The sequence below is a fragment of the Equus quagga genome, chromosome 3 (assembly GCF_021613505.1).
Source record: "Equus quagga isolate Etosha38 chromosome 3, UCLA_HA_Equagga_1.0, whole genome shotgun sequence".
In the NCBI taxonomy this organism is placed as follows: domain Eukaryota; kingdom Metazoa; phylum Chordata; class Mammalia; order Perissodactyla; family Equidae; genus Equus; species Equus quagga.
The window spans coordinates 90,084,967-90,104,446 of NC_060269.1; the positions used below are offsets into that span (position 1 = coordinate 90,084,967).

Sequence of the window (19,480 nt, forward strand, 5' to 3'; positions counted from 1 at the left end):
AAGGGTGGGGGGAGTAGGGGGGTACGGGGGTGCTTTGCCCTGTGACCTCACTTCTCTGGTGGATCTAAGAAAAGCCATTGATTTTCAGCCTGTTCAGCTTTTTTCTTGTCAAGATGGAGTGACGACTTCCAAGCTCTTCACACGCTGGAGCTCAAACTGGTAGTCACCCACAAACTTTTTAAAAAAATTCCTTTCCTCATTTTCTCTATAAAGCGAAGTTGAAATAACCCTCTCCAAGGAGCCTTCCCTGATCCCTCTCTGCCAAATGACAAGCTCCTGCTCGTGTGCTCCAGTACTTGGTACGACTACAGGATTTACACTTCTGTCTACTGGCTCTGAGACTCTGGGAATGCCTGCAGAACACGCAGTATGGCTTATCTTTGCATTTCTAGCATATGGTATAAATCACTATCTGCTAACTGAAAGGAAAAAGGAACAAAACACTGTTTACTAATTGAAAACAAAGTACTACTTTATTTGGCTCACTTCTCCATTTATTAGAATAATCACATTTGGAGAGGCACAAAGCACTTAAGTTTTACATGACTACAAAGTTATCACAAATCCCAAACTTTTCAGCCACAGATATTTCACTTATTCCATTTAAAGAAAAAGCTTTCAAAACATCTTAGTTTGATGCACAGAGACCCTGAATACATGGGAACTACGTATTTTTAAATGCTTGTACTTCCTGCTCTGATAATGTCTTCTTTAAATAGAATCCAGCATAAAAGGAATGGAAATATGTAAGGTCATGATGCAAATGCTTTGGAGAGAGAGTGAAATCAATCTGTACAACAAGGAAAAAGATGTAGTGTGCACAGAGGTTCTGCAGGGAGTCACTGGGCCATCTGGGCTTCCATGGCTTGTGCTGTCCATTCTGGTGCTGTCTGACTAATTTTCTCCAAAAGGTTATTCACTTGGAAACAAAGTGACTGGATCTGTTTGTCCCATGTTGGCAGGGCTTCTCGTGCTAAAGAAAAAAGGAATAATGTACAAAGTTGAAATTACTCCTTTGTATTCATAGCAAATGTGAGTTAAAAGATAAATACAGTAGTATAATTTTTAGAAGTTTACCCCAAAAATTGTGGCTAATAAAATTAAGCTGATTAAGCAATAATTAAGAAAAGTACCCAAATCACTGGCACAAAATATAAAACAAAAGTATATATACACACAGATACATATTATTACTATTCACGAAAACAAAATAAAACCAACCAACCAATCTCAACCACAACCGCAATAAGACAGCTTCACTGAAGCCAACTGTCTCATCCCCAATGTTTACTGACTCATAAGACACTGCCACCTACTGGGGAAAGTAAATCTATATATTCAAGGCTGTCTCTACCATGACTCTGAAGGATAAATATTTTAATATTCAAACCCAGAACAAAAAACTCACCATGAATCTAGCAGGTTTTTCTCTATATCAGCAATATGTAGTTAGAAATAAAAAACTGGGGGGGAAAATCTCATTCAAAACAGCACCAAAATTCACAAAAATGGGCACAGAATTAAGGAAGAAAAACATCTATAAAATCTAAATTAAGGGGGCCGGCCCGGTGGTGCAGCAGTTAAGTTCTCACGTTCCGCTTCTCGGCGGCCCGGGGTTCACTGGTTCGGATCCCGGGTGCGGACATGACACCGCTTGGCAAGCCATGCTGTGGTAGGCATCCCACATATAAAGTAGAGGAAGATGGGCATGGATGTTAGCTCAGGGCCAGTCTTCCTCAGCAAAAAGAGGAGGATTGGCAGTAGTTAGCTCAGGGCTAATCTTCCTCAAAAAAAAAAATCTAAATTAAAAACATAAAAATAACTTGAGTAGACCAAATCACATTCCTAGATGGAAAGATGCAATATCATAAAAATATCAATCCTCTCCTATTAATATATAAATTTAACAAAATTCCAAAGACAATCCCCCTTTTCTCTGTTTTGCTTTCTAAACAGGACAAAATTATTAAAGTTAACATGGAAGAATTGATGTTTGAGAATAGCCAAGATAATTTTGAAAATTAAAACCAGTGGTAGGATTGTGGTACACCTATACAATGGAATATTATTCAGTCTTAAAAAGGCATGAAGTACTGACTATATGCTACAACCTAAATGAAACATGAAAACACTATGTTAAGTGAAAGAAGCCAAAAGGTCACATATTGCATGATTCCATTTATATGAAATATCCATCAATAGATAAACCCATAGACCAGAATACAGATTGGTGGTTGCCAGTGGCTGGGGAGGGGGAGGAATGAGAAGTAAGTGCTTAATGGGCACAGCTTTCCTTTTGGGGAGATGGAATGTTTTGGAACTAGGTAGAGATGGTGGCTGCACAACATTGTGAATAAACTAAATGACACTGAGTTGTTCACTTTAAAACGGTTAATTTTATGTTACATGAATTTCAATTCAATTAAAAAACTAAGTAGAGGGACAGTAGTTACTTTACCAATAGTAAAATTTACTATAAATTGGTTTATTACCATACTGTTAGAGATCAGTGGAATATAAAAATAGATCTAAAAATACATGTGAAACTTAATATAAGTCACAGACCAGAAAGCATGTTTTATTTAATAAATGATACTTGCATAATTGGCGATCCATCTTTAAAAAACTAGATGATAGCTTAAAATTATACACAAAAATGAACTGTAGACAGATTAAAATTTTAAATATACAACAAATAAAAAATTAGAAATTTTAGAAAAATATTAGTTTTACTCCAAGGTGAAGGAGACCTTCTTAATCAATACAGGAAACTCAAAAGCCATAAAATTAAAAATGGACACATTTGGCCACAAAATGTGTTTATGGTATGCATTGCCTTACAGAAACACAACTGATAGAATAAGAAAAATATTTGTAATGCACATAGCAAACAAAGAGTTAAAATTATCATTAAGCCAAAAGCTACAGCAAATTTACCCTGGGACGTCTGAAGGAGAGGGCTTGGGGGAAGAAGAAAATAGACAAGAAAAAGTAACATCAGTTCATAGAAGAGGAAACGCTAATGGCTAATACATGTAAAGCTATCAAACTTCACTACAGCCAAGGAAATAAACAGAAAAATAATTTAATATTTCCTCCCATCAACTGGCAACAGATAAAAAGAAGAAGAACCAGCTATTGACTCATTCTCTCATATTGGTGAAAGTATAAATGGCTACATCTTTCTGGAGAGCAAATTGGTAGCAGCTATTAAAAACCAAAAGACCTATGCCACAAAGGATGCAACTTTTGAGACTCTGTTCTGTAGAACTAAGTGTACCAGGACATAAAGATACGCACCAGGGAACCACCTGAATGGCCATCAACAGCTGAATAGTCGAACTCCATGAAATACTAGCTGCTATTAAAACAAATTAGATTTGTATCTACTGACTTGAAAACATGTCCACGGTACATTAACTTTTAAAAACAATTGTAGAATACTATGTACTTTATAACGTCACTTAAAAATCTCTCTATGGTTTTACTTATCTGTATAAGCATGTAGAAAGACACAAGACTTTAGACTATTATTAGTCATGCCAGGGAGCTGGGATTAGAGGAAGGGAGTGGAAGTAAAAAGATAATATGAACTCTTCCTTTCTTTATCCTTGTAATGCTTTGCTTGTTATTATCAGCATATTTATCACTGTAATTTTTTAAATCCAAGAAAAATATTCCACATTCTATGAAGTGAGAATATATTAATTTAAGTTGTCCTTTCACTTGGTGACCCCTCTGCTATATTATTCATCATATACTATGTTTGTTTATTCCATACTGATTTATTTGCCACTTATTACGTGGCAGGCACTGGAACAGATGTTGGATATACCATGGAGAACAAGAGAGACTTAACATCTACCATTAGGAAGCTTAGCTTGGAAGTAGAAACAGACATTTAGACAAATAGCTACAGAAATGAAAATAATTATGATTAATGCTAGGAAGGAATTCAGGGTGACAAGAACATATAACTTAAAGCTATACCTAACCTGGGGAGTCAAGAAAATCATTAGTGAGTAATGTTCTCAAACTAAGACATGGGGACAAATAGAAGATAGCTTGAGAGGTTGGTTGTGGAGAGGGGTGGATATTTCAGAATGTTTGATGAGGGAAGAATTTACAATGCTGGAAAAAACAAAAGGACCTCTATGGCTGGACTGAGAAGAGAAAGCTAAAAAAATCATGTGGGAGCTTTTGGAGACTTTCTAGAACTTTGTTCTACAAGCAATGAGAAAGCCATTCATTAGTGTGTCAAGGAAGAGAGTAACATGTTTTAATAATTTTTTACTTATTTTTTCTTTTTGTTTGCATTTTTAAAAGATCACAATGACTCTGGCTATACTAGGGCTAATGGACTAGACAGGAGCAATTGTAGATGTGAGAAAAAAGTCAAGAGGCTACTTCCCCAAACCCAGAAGGGGTTGTAGGGGTTCAGAATAGGCTGGTGATAGTAAGAAATGAAGAAAAGTACATGGATTCCAGATACAGCTAGGAGGTAAAATTGAAAGGATTCCAGGCAGTAAAGAAGAATAGGGGTCAAGGATAAGAAATGCTGGAGAAAGTGAACAATGCAGTTTTTGGATGGCTGGTGAGTTGGTTGTTGTTGTGGGAGGCAGGTATGGAGGGGAGATAATGAATTCAGTTTTGGATATGTTCATTCCGAGATGCTCACGAAACAATCAGGTGGGAAAAGCTCAGTAGTCAGAGTCACTGGGTCTGGGACTCGGTGAGATGTAGACTAGAAAGGAAAATCTAAGCATTGTCTTCATAGAGATGGTAACTGAGTCAATGGGAATAGATGAGATACCTAGGGAAACTTAGGAGAATGAGGAGAAGAAGGCTTAGGAGTAAGCCCTAAGCAACCCAACATTTAAATTAGAGGCACTACAGAATCTACAAAGATGACTGGGAAGCATGCCTGGAGAAGGAGGAGGGAAGGCAGGAAGACAGGGTGAAGATGACAGAGGTCAAGACAATGGGGGCCAAGAGAGCGAGGGGTTCAAAAAGGAGTGAGTGATCAACCCTATTGAATATGCTGAAAAGGAAAGATGAGGCCTGAAAGATAAAAGGGCATTTGTTAGAATGAGCTGCTGAATAGGAAATGTAACTGTCATTTCCACATGCCCGATCTACGGTATGTGGTCAACAAATGTTTGATGAGTAAATGAATGTATTGATATAACTACTTCAGTTTCAAAATTTTCTGCAGGATAGAAAACGCTCCATTAAGTAGATTCATGAATATAAATTCATAAAAATTACTTTAAATTATTTCTTTGGGAAATAAGCTCATTCCAGTCGTAAGATTCTGGGTCAAAGGAAATTATTCAACATGTTTTAATCATAAACATATAACACTTTACTGCCATTTCATTATGACAAAAATAAGCAAAACTTCTTACTTTCAAAATGAACTATTCCATCAATCTGATCAATAAATCCATTCATACGGCCTTCTGTTATCATTTGTGATGCTATCTTTTCTGCCTGTTAAAAAACAAACAAACTCTCAGACACTTTAATTATCACATCTAATCGTTAGTCTCATATGATGAGAACTGAAAGCTCTTGGTTTAGCCACCCACCCCTAAGTTGTACATATGTGTTCATCTGCCATTCATCACAAGAGTAAATCCTGGAAATCTGCCTATTAAATCACCCCAATTCTTTCCAGGTTCAAACCATTATCTTAAGTTAATCAGGATCTGTTTTTCTTGTGAGATTTGGGACAAGAATCTAGCCCTCTTATAGATTTTCCTCTGCTGAAAATCAAACTAACAATTTTTCTTCTCACTGGGATCCATACCTCAAAAAAAACCACTAGTTTTTCTTATTTCATTTCAATTTTCACAGTCTTTATCACCCCAAAAACTCTTTAAGAAAATAATATTTTTGAAGGAAATGGTGAAAGGAAGAATAGATTTTCAAACTTAAAAGGGAATTAGAAGAATTTAAAAGACAATTAAAGGAGAGCAAAAGGTCCTCTACCTAGCTCCTAAAGACACGTTTCCCTATACTCTATGTAAGCAAACTGGGTTGTGACTTATTTCAGTAATACTGACCATCTTCGCAATCAACCCTGAATCACTCCTGAACAGACTGTGACTAGCATTTATTGTTAAAAATATACTCATGTCCCTTAGTCTCAGCAAGGGACCATGCCTCAAAGCCTAAGAAGAAAGCCTCTTTTCATGGTAACTAAAGCCTTGGTTCCCATATTGTTCCACTTTCTTTACTGTGCACTCAATGTGTACATGTAAAGGATTTGTGTTAGAAAACACTAAATTAAAATTCCACTAATAGATAAGAGGGGACATGATCCCCTAACTACAGGACTTTAAGGTTTGCAAGTTAGGTAAAGTGAAGGTTGACTGCTTGCTTTTACTATTATTTAAAATTAAGAGAATGCTTTTTAAATAACACCTGAAAGACCCACTAAATATTACTGGTACTTTGTTGGAACTTGTGCATAGCCAATTAAATGCTTATCATGACTAAGAATGAAATTAATTCCGTAGTAACTCAGTCAACTTCTTAAGTTAAATTGAGCACAGAAGTTACAATAGACGAGCCTGGAGTATCACCACAGTCATTCTCTCAAAGAGATGAAATACTTAACCTTTGAGTCAATCTAGGGCAGAAAAAAGAACTAAAGCATGTATCAAAATCTTAAGTTAGTCAGAAATCAGAAACCACTAAGAAGTGGATTTAAACAGACACTAATTGGACAGATGTTAGCTCAGGGACAATCTTCCTCAAGCAAAAGGAGGAAGACTGGCAACAGATGTTCACTCAGAGCCAGTCTTCCTCACCAAAGGAAAAAACAAAAACAAAAACCCAGACTCTAAACAATGAGATTCTCACAAAATGGGTATCATAACCTGCAACCCTTTAAGATTTTCATTTGAGGTCACTTTATCATAAAGTACAGTTTAAAAAAACCAAAACACAGACAATTCCATTATAGCACTATTTTAATATTCAAATAATTTATTTCCATTTACCTGAGCTTTTTATGTATCTTTTTGTTGAAGCTGCCAACATTTATCAATTATATATTTTATTTTCTCATTACCTCAATAGTTTAGTCTCAACTTTCTTTTTATGTATTGGAAACAAGAAAATACCTTAGCTGCAGGGATCTCTAAAAGAGCTCCAAGTTCTTCGAAGGTAATATTATTATATAATTTGCTTGCAGACAACAAATTGTGTTCAATAACAGCTCTGTCCAAAATGCTGGAACCTTAAATAAATATAAATTAAACAGTTGAAAGTTTGAAACTAGTTTTAAACTCTTAAAAGATGCATCCTTTTCCTCTAAAACTTCTAGGCTTATAATAATTCATAACTACTGTCTTTATTTCTCCTATCAAAATTTAAAAAGTAACCAAAATGCCTTATTTGATATAGTTTAATATACAATTAAATACAAATACCATATTTAGAAAATGAGTGATTGGCAAGTAGTTACTAACTAGTTGAATAGATTAAACCCTTTGGGTTTGGGGGGGTTTTGCCTCCTTAGGCTGGCTACCGGATTCACTAACTTTTCTTTTCCTGCTACAAGCATAAACTTCTATTAGCAAGCAGTGGCAAAACAATCATGCAACCTGTTCTACAAGCTTGAAAAAGTCCCTGATCTCTATTCTTTTGGGCACCCCACAAGCACCTTGCTCTGAGGGAATGTGAAAAATTTCTAGAAGGCTGGATCCGCTCCCTTCATATGAGAGATGAGGCATGGCATCCTCCCAAGGGAGGTAACAAAGGACCTGACAGAGTTCTGGACCTAAGGCCCCATCCAGAAGGTGTTAGACTGCTCGGCTCACACTATTCTTTCTTTTCCCTCAGTTTTATTGAAATATAATTGATAATATAATATTGTATTAGTTTAAGGTGTAAAGCATAATGATTTGATATATGTATATATTGCAAAATGATTACCACAATAAATTTAGTTAACATCCATCACTTCACAGTTACAAATTTTTTTTCTTGTGATAAGAACTTTTAAAATCTACTCTCTTAGCAACTTTCAAATACACAACACAGTATTGTTAACTACAGTCACCATGCTGCACATTACATTCCCAGAAATTACCTCACAACTGGAAGTTTGTACCTTTTGACCCCTTATCCATTCTTATTTGATATTTCTATTGAGCACTTACTACAGGCCAAGTACTATGACAGGTGCTGTGGACAAGATATACTTAGAGCCTCCAAGGGAAGCATTCTGTGAACCCCTCTCTCGTAATGTTCCAGTCGCCCTTTTCTAGACTTCTATCTATACTCTTCTAGTTAACTCCTATGTCTTAACTCCTGTCTTTCAGTCTCCCTTGCTGGTTCTTCCTTCTCACTCTTAGCTCGAAAATTAGAGGGCACAATTTTACACCCTCATCTGTTCTTTCTTTCTATATTGTTTCAATACCATCGATATGCTGATGACTATCACATACCTCTCTCTAATCCAGATCTCTCTTTTGAGCTCAGGTTTATACATCCAGCTCTCTAAATAAGACCTCTACTTGGAAGTTTTATAAACACCTCAAATTTAATATGTTCAAAAGAGGACTTCTTGCTTTCTCTCCTCAGGCCTGTTCCTCTCCCTGTCTACTCCATGTCAGTAAACAGTACAGCAGGCTGAGGGAGGGGAGGATGTGAAGTTAATGTTTAATGAGTATGGAGTTTTACTTTGAGAAGATAAAAATTTGCAGACATGCATGCTAGTGATTCACAACAATGGGAATGTACTTAATGTGACTGAACTACACTGTAAAAATGCTTTAAATGGGTAAATTTTATGTTATGTATATTTTACCACAATTTTTTTAAAAAGCAGTACAGCAATACACCCTTTAGATGGGGGAAAAAATGAAAGATAAAGATGTGGTAGTTACTTTTTAAACCTTAATTCTCAAAATTATTTATGTGGTAAGTGAGATAATTATTACTTCACTAATTCAGCAGCTCTGAAATAGGACTAGTGCTTAGTAATGGCAGAACTGAAATTTGCTAAAGGTGAAACTTGTAAAAATATACGTATCTACATGCTAAAGACTGATTGTTTGTATCCCCACAAAATTCAATATTGAAACCTAATCCCTAACGTGATGGTATTTGGAGATGGGGGCCTTGGAAGGTGATTAGGTCTCAAGGGTTGGAGCCCTCATGAATGGGTTTAGTGCCCTTATCAAAGAGACATCAGAGAGCTCCCTCATCCCTTCCACCATGTGAAGACACAGTGGGAAGACAGCCGTCTATGAACCAGGAAGTGGGCCCTCATCAGACACTGAATCTGCCAGCACCTTGACCTTCAATTTCCCAGCCTCAAAAACTGTGAGAAATAAGTCTCTGTTGTTTATAAGCCACCTACTCTGTGATATTTTTTTAAAACAGCCAAAACAGACTAAGATATTACAAAAATCAGTTGTATTTCTACACAGCATCAATGAACATGCCAAAAATGAAATTAAGAAAATACAGTTGTCCCTGGGAATCCAGGGGGAGGGAACTGCTTCCAGGACTCCCTGTGGATACCAAAATCCACTGATGCTCAAAGTCCCTCATATAAAATGACACAGTGTTTGCACGTAACCTATGTACATCCTCCCGTATATTTTAAATCATCTCTAGATTACTTGTAAATGCTATGTAAATAGCTGTTATACTATACTGTTTAGGGAATAATAACAAGAAAAAAAAGTCTGTACATGATCAGCATAGACACAACCATCATAGGCCTTTCAATCTGTGGTTGGTTGAATCTAAGGAGGTAGAACCCGCAGATACAGAGGGCTGACTATAATTCTGTTTAAAATAGCATCAAAAAGAACAAGGCACTTAGGAATAAAAATATAAACCTCATAGTCTGAAAAGTACAAAACATTGCTGAAAGAAATTAAAGATCTAAATAAACAGAAATGTATGCAACACTTAATATCCTTAAGATGGCAAAACTCCCCAAATTGATCTACAGATTCACTGCAATTCCTATCAAAACCCCTGCTGGGGCTGGCCCAGTGGCACAGTGGTTAAGTGCACACATTCCGCTTCGGGGGCCTGGGGTTCACCGGTTCAGATCCCAGGTGTGGACCTAAGCACTGCTTATCAAGCCATGCTGTGGCAGGTGTCCCACATATAAAGTAGAGGAAGATGGGCACAGATGTTAGCTCAGGGCCAATATTCCTCAAAAAACAAACAAACACACAAAACCCTGCTGGCTTCTTTGCAGAAACTGACAAGCTGACCTTAAAATTCAAATGGAAATTCAAGGGACTCAGGAGAACCAAAACAATCTTGAAAAAAAACAAAGTTTGGGGACTTACACTTTATGATTTCAAAACTTACTACAAAGATACAGCAACCAAGACAGTGTGGTACTGCCAGAAGGACAGGCATACAGAATAATGGAATAGAATTCAGAGTCCAGAAAAAAACCCTCACATTTACAGAAAATTGATTGTCAACAAGGGTGCCAAGACAATTTAATGGGGAAATAGTAGCCTTTTCAACAAATGATGCTGGGACAACTGAAGATCCAGATGGAAAAGAACAAAGCTGAACCCCTACCTTATACCACTTATAAAAATTAACTGAAAGTAAATGAAAGGGGATGTGAGCATCATGGTGGAGTGAGCTGTTCCCTTAGTCTATCCTCGCTAAGATACAATGAAAAGGACATTCATTAACCAAAAGAGGACATCCACACAGCACAAACTGACGTCTAAGAGATCCACGCAGCCATACCCCTGAAGGTGGGGGGACGGGATCCCTGGGAAGCAGTGGAAGGAGGTAAGTGAATCTCCTCCCCCTCCCCAACAGCAGTGATCTAGGGCACGGGATGTCACACAGCAGCTGGTGCATGACTGAGAGGAGATGGGGGATCAGGCAGCCCTCTGTGGGAACACTTATGCTCTCAGAGTTGCTTCCCAGACCATGGGAACACCCCACACTGAGGTGGCTCAGACACCATGTCAGCACCTCCACCAAGCCAAGCAGCACAGGCGGGCTGCCAGTGAGTGCAGAGAGGGATCATACAGCATCACATGGGATTGCATGCATGAAAGAAAGCACCCACCTCCTGCGTGGCACACCAGATCGGCCCAGGCAAATAGGCCAGTTGGCCAGGGCAGCACATCTGTACCAGAGTGCCTGTGCCTGTGTGTGTGAAGTAGTGGTGGCCAGTGGGCAAACACAGAGAGCTCTATTGGCACAACTTCCAAAGAATGCGGTGGGTCCAGAAAACACAGCTCCTGCCTCACTCCCCACCAGTGGTGGCAGGCGGAATCTGGAACCAGATACTACAACTATGTGCCAGCAAAGGTTCACTCCATCAAATACTATGAAGAAATGCATTAACACTCCAGAGCAGAAGGAAAATGACAAGTCTCAAAAAAAAAAAAAAACCCTGAAGTCAAAGAAATTTACAATCTAAATGACAGAGAGTGCAAAATAGTTATCATAAAGCAACTCAATGTGCTACAAGAAAACTCAGCAAGACAGTTGAACAAACTAAGGAATAAAATTAATGAGCAAAAGGAATTCTTCACAAAAGAGACTGAAACTATATAAAAAAAAACCAAACAAATGCTAGAGATGCAGAACACATGAACAAGACAAAAAACAATCTAGAATCCTTAAAAAACATAGCTGAGGGGCCAGCTCCGTGGTGAAGTGGTTAAGTCCACTACATTCTGCTGTGGTGGCCCAGGTTCACAGGTTCAGATTCCGGGCATGGACCTACACCTCATCAAGCCATGCTGTGGCAGCAAGCCACAAGCAAAGTGGAGGAAGAGTGGCACAGATGTTAGTTGAAGGCTAATCTTCCTCACGCCAAAAAAAAAAAGTGGAAGCTTGGCAACAGGTGTTAGGCTCAGAGAGAATCTTACAAAAAAAAAACAAACAGAGTTGACATTATGGAGGACAGAATTAGTAATTTAGAGGACAGAAATACAGAAATCCTTCAGGTGGAGGAGGAGAGAACTAAGACTAAAAAGAAACGAAGAAATTCTCTGAGAAATATCCGGCAATTAGGAAATGCAACATAAGGACTATAGGTATTCCAGACGGAGAAGAGAAGGAGAAAGGAGCAGAGAACTTGTTCAAAGAAATAATAGTTGAGAACTTCCCAAACCTGGGTATGAAACTGGAATTACAACTAAATGAAGCCAACAGAACTCCTAATTACATCAATGTAAAAGGACCTTCTCCAAGGCATATATCAGCAAAACCAGCCAGTCAATGACAAAGAAAAACTATTAAGGGCACCAAAGAAGAAAATACCCCACAAAGGAACAGCTATCAGGCTTTCAGCAGACTTTTCAGCAGAAAACTTACAGGCTACAGGATAGTGGAAAGATACATTCAAAATACTGAAAGGCAAAAATTTCCTGCCAAGTATACTCTATCCAGCGAAACTATCCTTCAGGTATGATAGAGAAATAAAAACTTCCCCAGATAAACAAAAGTTGAGGGAATTCATCACCAAAAGACTTCCCACCCACAAGAAATGATAAACAAGGCCCTCATACCTGAAACAAAAAGAAAAAGTTTACAAAGCCTTGAGCAAGGAGATAAATAGACAGACAAAATCAGAAAATTGCAGCTCTCTATCAGAACAAGTTAGCAAACAATTATAAAATTAAAGATAAAGGGAAGGAATGCATCAAAAATAACTATAATCACTTCATTTTAATCACAAATTCACAACACAAAATGGAATAAGTTGTGACAACAATAACTTTGGGAAGAGGAAAGGGATGGAAATTGCTTAGGTTAAGGAGACAGGAGGCTATCAGAAAATGGACTATCTCATCGACAAGATCTTTTTTTTTTTGGTGAGGAAGACAGGCCCTGAGCTAATATCTATTGCCAATCTTCCTCTTTTCACTTGAGGAAGATTATCACTGAGCTAACATGTGTGCCAATCTTCCTCCATTCTGTATGTGGGATGCTGCTACAGCATGGCTTGATGAGCAGTGTGTAGGTCCATGCCTGGGATCTGAACTCACAAACCCTGGGCTGCCAAAGCAGAGCACATGAACTCAACCACTATGCCACTGGGCTGGCCCCTAAGAGATCTTTTATACAAACCTCATGGTAACCACTATATGAAAAAATCAGAACAGAGACACAAATGATAAATAAAGAGAAAACCATCAGAGAAAATCACCAAATTGAAATGGTTCTCAGAAATACATGGGATGAGAAACAAGGGAAATAGAGAGAACAACTGGAAAACAAGAGATAAACTGGCAGTATTAAGCCTTCATATATCAAAACTCACTCTAAATGTAAATGGATTGAATTCTCCAATCAAAAGACACAGAATGGCTGGATAGATTAAAAAAGCAAGATCCAGGGCTGGCCTGGTGGTGTAGTAGTTAACTTTGTGCACTCTGCTTTGGTGGCTTGGGGTTTCCAGGTTTGGATCCCAGGCATGGACCTACACCCCACTCACTAAGCCATGCTGTAGCAATGTCCCGCATATGAAATGGAGGACGATAAGCACCGATGTTAGCTCAGTGACAATCTTCCTCAAGCGAAAAGAGGAAGATCGGCAACAGATGTTAGCTCAGGGCCAATTTTCCTCACCAGAAAAAAAAAAAATCCCACAAGATCCAACAATCAGCTGCCTCCAGGAAACACATCTCGGCTCTAAAGACAAACACACAGGCTTGGAGTGAAGGAATGGAAGATGATATTCCAAGCAAATGGCAAGCAAAAGAAAGTAGGTATTCCCATACTTATTTGGGACAAAGCAGTCTTCAAGATAAAAAAATCCAATGAGAGACAAAGAGAGGCAGCATATAATGATAAAAGGGACATTCCACCAAGAAGACATAACACTTACTAAGACATATGCACCTAACACAGGAGCAGCAAAGTACTTAAAGCAACATTAACAGACCTAAAGGGAGAAATTAACAGCAACACTACAGTAGTGGGGAACCTCAACACCCCACTTACATCAATGGATAGATCATCCAGACAGAAAGTCAACAAGGAAATAGTGGAATTAAACGAAAAACTAGGCCAGATGGACTTAATAGATATATACAGAACGCTTCACTCAAAACCAGCAGAATACACATTGTTCTCAAGTACACATGGAACATTCTCAAAGATAGACCATATATTGGGAAACAAGGCAAGCCTCAATAAATTTAAGATGACTGAAATCATATCAAGCATCTTTTCTGACCATAAAGCTACGAAACTAGAAATCTACTACAAGAAAAAAGCTGGGAAAGTCACAAATATGTGGAGACTAAACAACATGCTACTGACCAACCAATGGAACAATGAAGAAATCAAAGGAGAAAACAAAAAATATCTGGAGACGAATACAAAAATACATCATACAAACTCTTATGCAATGCAGCAAAAGTGGTCCTCAGAGGGAAATTCATACCAACACAGGCCCACCTCAATAAAGAAGAAAAATCTCAAATAAATAATCTTAAACTACACATAACAGAAGTAGGAAAAGAACAAACAAAGCCCAAAGTTAGTAGAAGGAGGGAAATAATAAAAATTAGAGCAGAAATAAATGAAATAGAAACAAACAAACAAACAAAAAACAGTAGAAAGGATCAATGAAACTAAGAGCTGGTTCTCTGAGAAGATAAACAAAATTGACAAACTCTTAGCCAGGCTCACTAAGAAAAAAAGAGACAAGGCTCAAATAAATAAAATTAGAAATGAAAGAGGAGAAATTACAATGGATACTACAGAAATACAAAGGATTATAAGAGAATACTATGAAAAACTCTATGCCAACAAATTGGATAACTTAGAAGAAATGGATCAATTCTTAGACTCACACAACCTCTCAGAACTGAATCAAGAAGAAATAGAGAATCTGAATAGACCAATCACAAGTGAGGAGATTGAAAACAGTAATCAAAAACCTCCCAAAAAAGAAAAGTCCACGACCAGATGGCTTCTCTGGAGAATCCCACCAAACATTCAAAGAAGATTTAATACCTATCCTTCTCAAACTATTCCAAAAAACTGAAGAAGACAGAAAACTTCCTAACTCATTCTATGAGGCCAACATTACCCTGATCCCAAAGCAAGACAAGGACAACACAAAGAAGGAAAATTAAAGGCCAATATCGCTGATGAACAAAGACGCAAAAATCCTCAACAAAATATTGGCAAACTGAATACAGCAATACATTAAAAGGATCATACACCATGATCAAGTGGGATTTATACCAGGGACGCAGGGATGGTTCAACATGTGCAAATCAATGTGATACACCACATTAACAAAATGAGGGATAAAAACCACACGATCATCTCTATAGATGCAGAGAAAGCATTTGACAAGATCCAACAGCCGTTTATGATAAAAAACTTTCAATAAAATGAGTATAGAAGGAAAGTACCTAAACATAATAAAGGCCATATATGACAAACCCACAGCCAACATCATACTCAACAGGGAAAAACTAAAAGCCATCCCTCTGAGAAGAGGAATAAGACAAAGGTACCCAGTCTCACCACACTTATTCAACATAGTACTGGAGGTTTTGGCCAGAGCAATTAGGCAAGAAAAATAAATAAAAGGAATCCAAAACGGCAAGGAAGAAGAGAAACTCTTGCTGTTTGCAGATGACAAGATTTTATATATAAAAAACCCCAAAGAACCCATCGGAAAACTTTTAGAAATAACAACTACAGCAAAGTTGCAGGGTACAAAAATCAACTTACAAAAATCAGTCGCATTTCTGTACTCTAATAACAAGCTAACAGAAAGAGAACTCAAGAATACAATCCTATTTACAGTTACAACAAAAAGAATAAAATATCTAGGAATAAACTTAACCAAGGAAGGGAAAGATCTATATAACAAAAACTATAAAATATTATTGAAAGAAATCAATGATGACATAAAGAAATGGAAAGATATTTGATGCACATGGATTAGAAGAATAAACATAGCTAAAATTTCCAGACCATCTAAAGCAATCTACAGATTCAGTGCAATTCTAATCAGAATCCCAATGACAATCTTCATGGAAATAGAGCAAAGAATCCTAAAATTCATATGGGGCAACAAAAGACCCTGAACAGCTAAAGCTATCCTGAGAAAAAGAACAAAGCTGGAGGCATCACAATCCCTGACTTCAAAACATACTACAAAGCTATAGTAACCAGAACAGCATGGTACTGGTACACAAACAGACACACAGATCAGCAGAACAGAATTGAAGGCCCAGAAATAAAACACCACATCTACAGACAGCTAATCTTTGACACAGGAGCTAAGAACATACAATAGAGAAAGGAAAGTCTCTTCAATAAATGGTGCTGGGAAAACTGGATAGCCACATGCAAAAGAATGAAAGTAGACCATTATTGTATGCCATACACAAAAATTAACTCAAAATGGATTAAAGACAAAATGAATTGAAGACGTGAAACAATAAAGCTCCTAGAAGAAAATACAGGCAGTACACTCTTTGACATCAGTCTTCAAAGGATTTTTTTAAATAGCATGTCTAGTCAGGCAAGGGAAAGAAAAGAAAAAAACAAAAGGGACTTCATCAGACTAAAGAGCTTCTGCAAGGTAAAGGAAACTATGAACAAAACGAAAAGGCAACCCACAAACTGGGAGAAAATATTTGCAAACCGTATATCCAACAAGGGGTTAATCTCCAAAATACATAAAGAACTCATACAACTCAACAACAAAAAGACAAACAACCTGATCAAAAAATGGGCAGAGGATACAAACAGACATTTTTCAGAAGAAGATATACAGATGGCCAACAAATACATGAAAAGATCTTCAACATCACTAGTCATCAGGGAAATGCAAATCAAAACTACGAGATATCCCCTTACACCTGTTAGAATGGCTATAATTATCAAGACAAAAAACAACAAATGTTACAGAGGATGTGGAGAAAAGGGAACCCTCATACACTGCTGGTGGGAATGCAAACTGGTACAGCCACTATGGAAAACAGTATGGAAATTTCTCAAAAAATTAAAAATAGAAATACCATACAACCCAGCTATCCCACTAGTGAGTATTTATGCAAAGAGCTTGAAATCAACAATTCAAAGAGACTTATTTAACCCTATGTTCACTGCAGCATTATTCATAACAGCCAAGACATGGAAGCAACCTAAGTGCCCACTGACTGATGTGTGGATAAAGAAGATATGGTATATAAATCCAATGGAATACTACTCAGCCATAAAAAAAGACAAAATTGTCCCATCTGCAACAACATGGATGGATCTTGAGGGTATTATGTTAAGCGGAAATAAGCCAGACGGGAAGACACACACCATATGATTTCACTCATATGTGGAAGATAAACAAACACATGGATAAAGGGAACAGATTAGTGGTTACCAGAGGGACAGGGGGTTGGCAGGTGGGCATAAGGGGTAAAGGGGCACATATACACAGTGACGGATAAAAATTAGACTATTAGTGGTGAGCATGATGCAGTCTATACAGAAACTGATAAATAATAATGTACACCTCAAATTTCACAAAGTTATAAACCATTATGACCGCAATAAAATAAACAAAAAAAAAACAGTGTCTACCCCATAGGGTCAATGTGAGGATTATATGCAAGCATCCATGTAAAAAATTTAGAAGAGTATATGGCACATCATAAGCATTCAATAAATCTTGGCAACCACTAGAAAGAAAAAAAAAAAGAATCACAGACCTACATGTAAGAGCTACAACTATAAAACTTTTATAAGAAAACAGAACCAGTCTTCATGACCTTGGATGGGGCAATGGATTCTTAGATTCAACACTGAAAGCACAAGCAACAAAAGAAAAAACAGATAAACTGGACTTCATCAAAATTAAAAACTTTTGTGTTTCAAAGGACAGCATCAAAAAAGTAAAGAAACAACAGATAGAATGGGAGAAAATATTTGCAAATCATTTGTCTGATAATGATCAGATCCAGTACATATAAAGAATAATTATAATTCAATAACAAAAGGAAAGATAACCCAATTAAAAAACTGGCAAAGGATCTGAATAGACATTTCTCTAAAGATATTCAAATGGCCAATAAGCACATGAAAAGGTGCTCAAGATCATTAGCCCTTAGCGACATGCAAATCAAAACCACAGTGAGGGGCTGACCATGATGTGGCGCAGCGGTTAAGTGTGCACATTCTGCTTCGGCGGTCCAGGGTTCACCAGTTTGGATCCCGGGTGTGGACATGGCACCGCTTGGCAAGCCATGCTGTGGTAGGCATCCCACATATAAAGTAGAGGAAGATGGGCATGGATGTTAGCTCAGGGCCAGCCTTCCTCAGCAAAAAAAGGAGGATTGGCAGCAGATGTTAGCTCAGGGTTAATCTTCCTCAAAAAAAAAAAAAACAAAAAACCACTACGACGGCTAAATCAAAAATACAGATAATAAATGTGGAAGAGAATACGGAGAAAATGAAACCCTCACACACAGCTGGCAGAAATGTAAAATGGAGCAGCTGCTTTGGAAAACTATCTGGTAGCTTCTGAAAAGATTAAGCACAGAGTTACCATATGACCCAGTAATTCTACTCCTAGGTATAGACCCAAGAGAATTAAAAATGTACATCCACAAAAAAAGTCTATATAAATGTTCATAGCAGTATTATTTAATAGCAAAAAAGTGAAAATAATCTAAATGTCTGTCAACTGACAAAGAAATAAAATGTGGTACATCCATATATTCGAGTATTATTTGGCAGTAAAAAAGAATGAAGTACTGGGGCTGGCCCCGTGGCCGAGTGGTTAAGTTCGCGCGCTCCGCTGCAGGCGGCCCAGTGTTTCGTTAGTTCGAATCCTGGGCGCGGACGTGGCACTGCTCATCAGACCACACTGAGGCAGCGTCCCACATGCCACAACTAGAAGAACCCACAACGAAGAATACACAACTATGTACCGGGGGGCTTTGGGGAGAAAAAGGAAAAAATAAAATCTTAAAAAAAAAAAAAAAAAAGAATGAAGTACTGATACATGCTACAACATGGATGAACCCCGCAAACATTACACTAAATGAAAGGAGGCAGTCACAAAAAGCATATATTACATGATTCCATTTATACGAAATGCCCAGAATAGACAAATCTATAGAGCAGAAGATTGGTATTAATTTTGCACAACTCTGGGAATATAGTAGAAATCACTGAATTATAACTAAAGAAAAATAACTATGTCTCAAGATTGGTAGCCTAGGGTTGTAACGCCAATAAACACAAATGTCCAAGAAGAAATAAGGAAAGCAAAAAGTTCTAAAATGCAAGAGGAAGATGACAAAACCCCTGGACGCCGTATACAGTCCCGTGTGAAAAATCTGAGAATCATTTGTGCCCTCAGAGATCCTAGAGAGTATCCCTCTTTTCAGAAAAAAATTCTCTGATTATATCTTTTCATGCTTCTTTCACAGCCAGAAAGCTCAAAGTCCAATCTGAAGCTAACTGTTTCAATTCT

At 37.6% G+C, this 19,480-nt stretch overlaps 1 protein-coding gene across 2 annotated transcripts in view; it reads right to left on the reverse strand.

Moving 5' to 3' along the window:
- Positions 1–446: 446 nt before the first annotated feature.
- The window catches only part of COPS4 (COP9 signalosome subunit 4), a 45,968-nt gene continuing 26,934 nt past the window's right edge, over positions 447–19,480 (reverse strand). For both annotated transcript variants that reach the window (XM_046656791.1, XM_046656790.1), the window contains 3 exons: positions 7,134–7,249; positions 5,409–5,493; positions 447–973 (listed from right to left, as the gene is read on the reverse strand). In XM_046656791.1, coding sequence (XP_046512747.1) covers positions 840–973; positions 5,409–5,493; positions 7,134–7,249 — 335 coding nt within the window. In that variant the 3' untranslated portion in view covers positions 447–839. The remainder of the gene's footprint in view (positions 974–5,408; positions 5,494–7,133; positions 7,250–19,480) is intronic.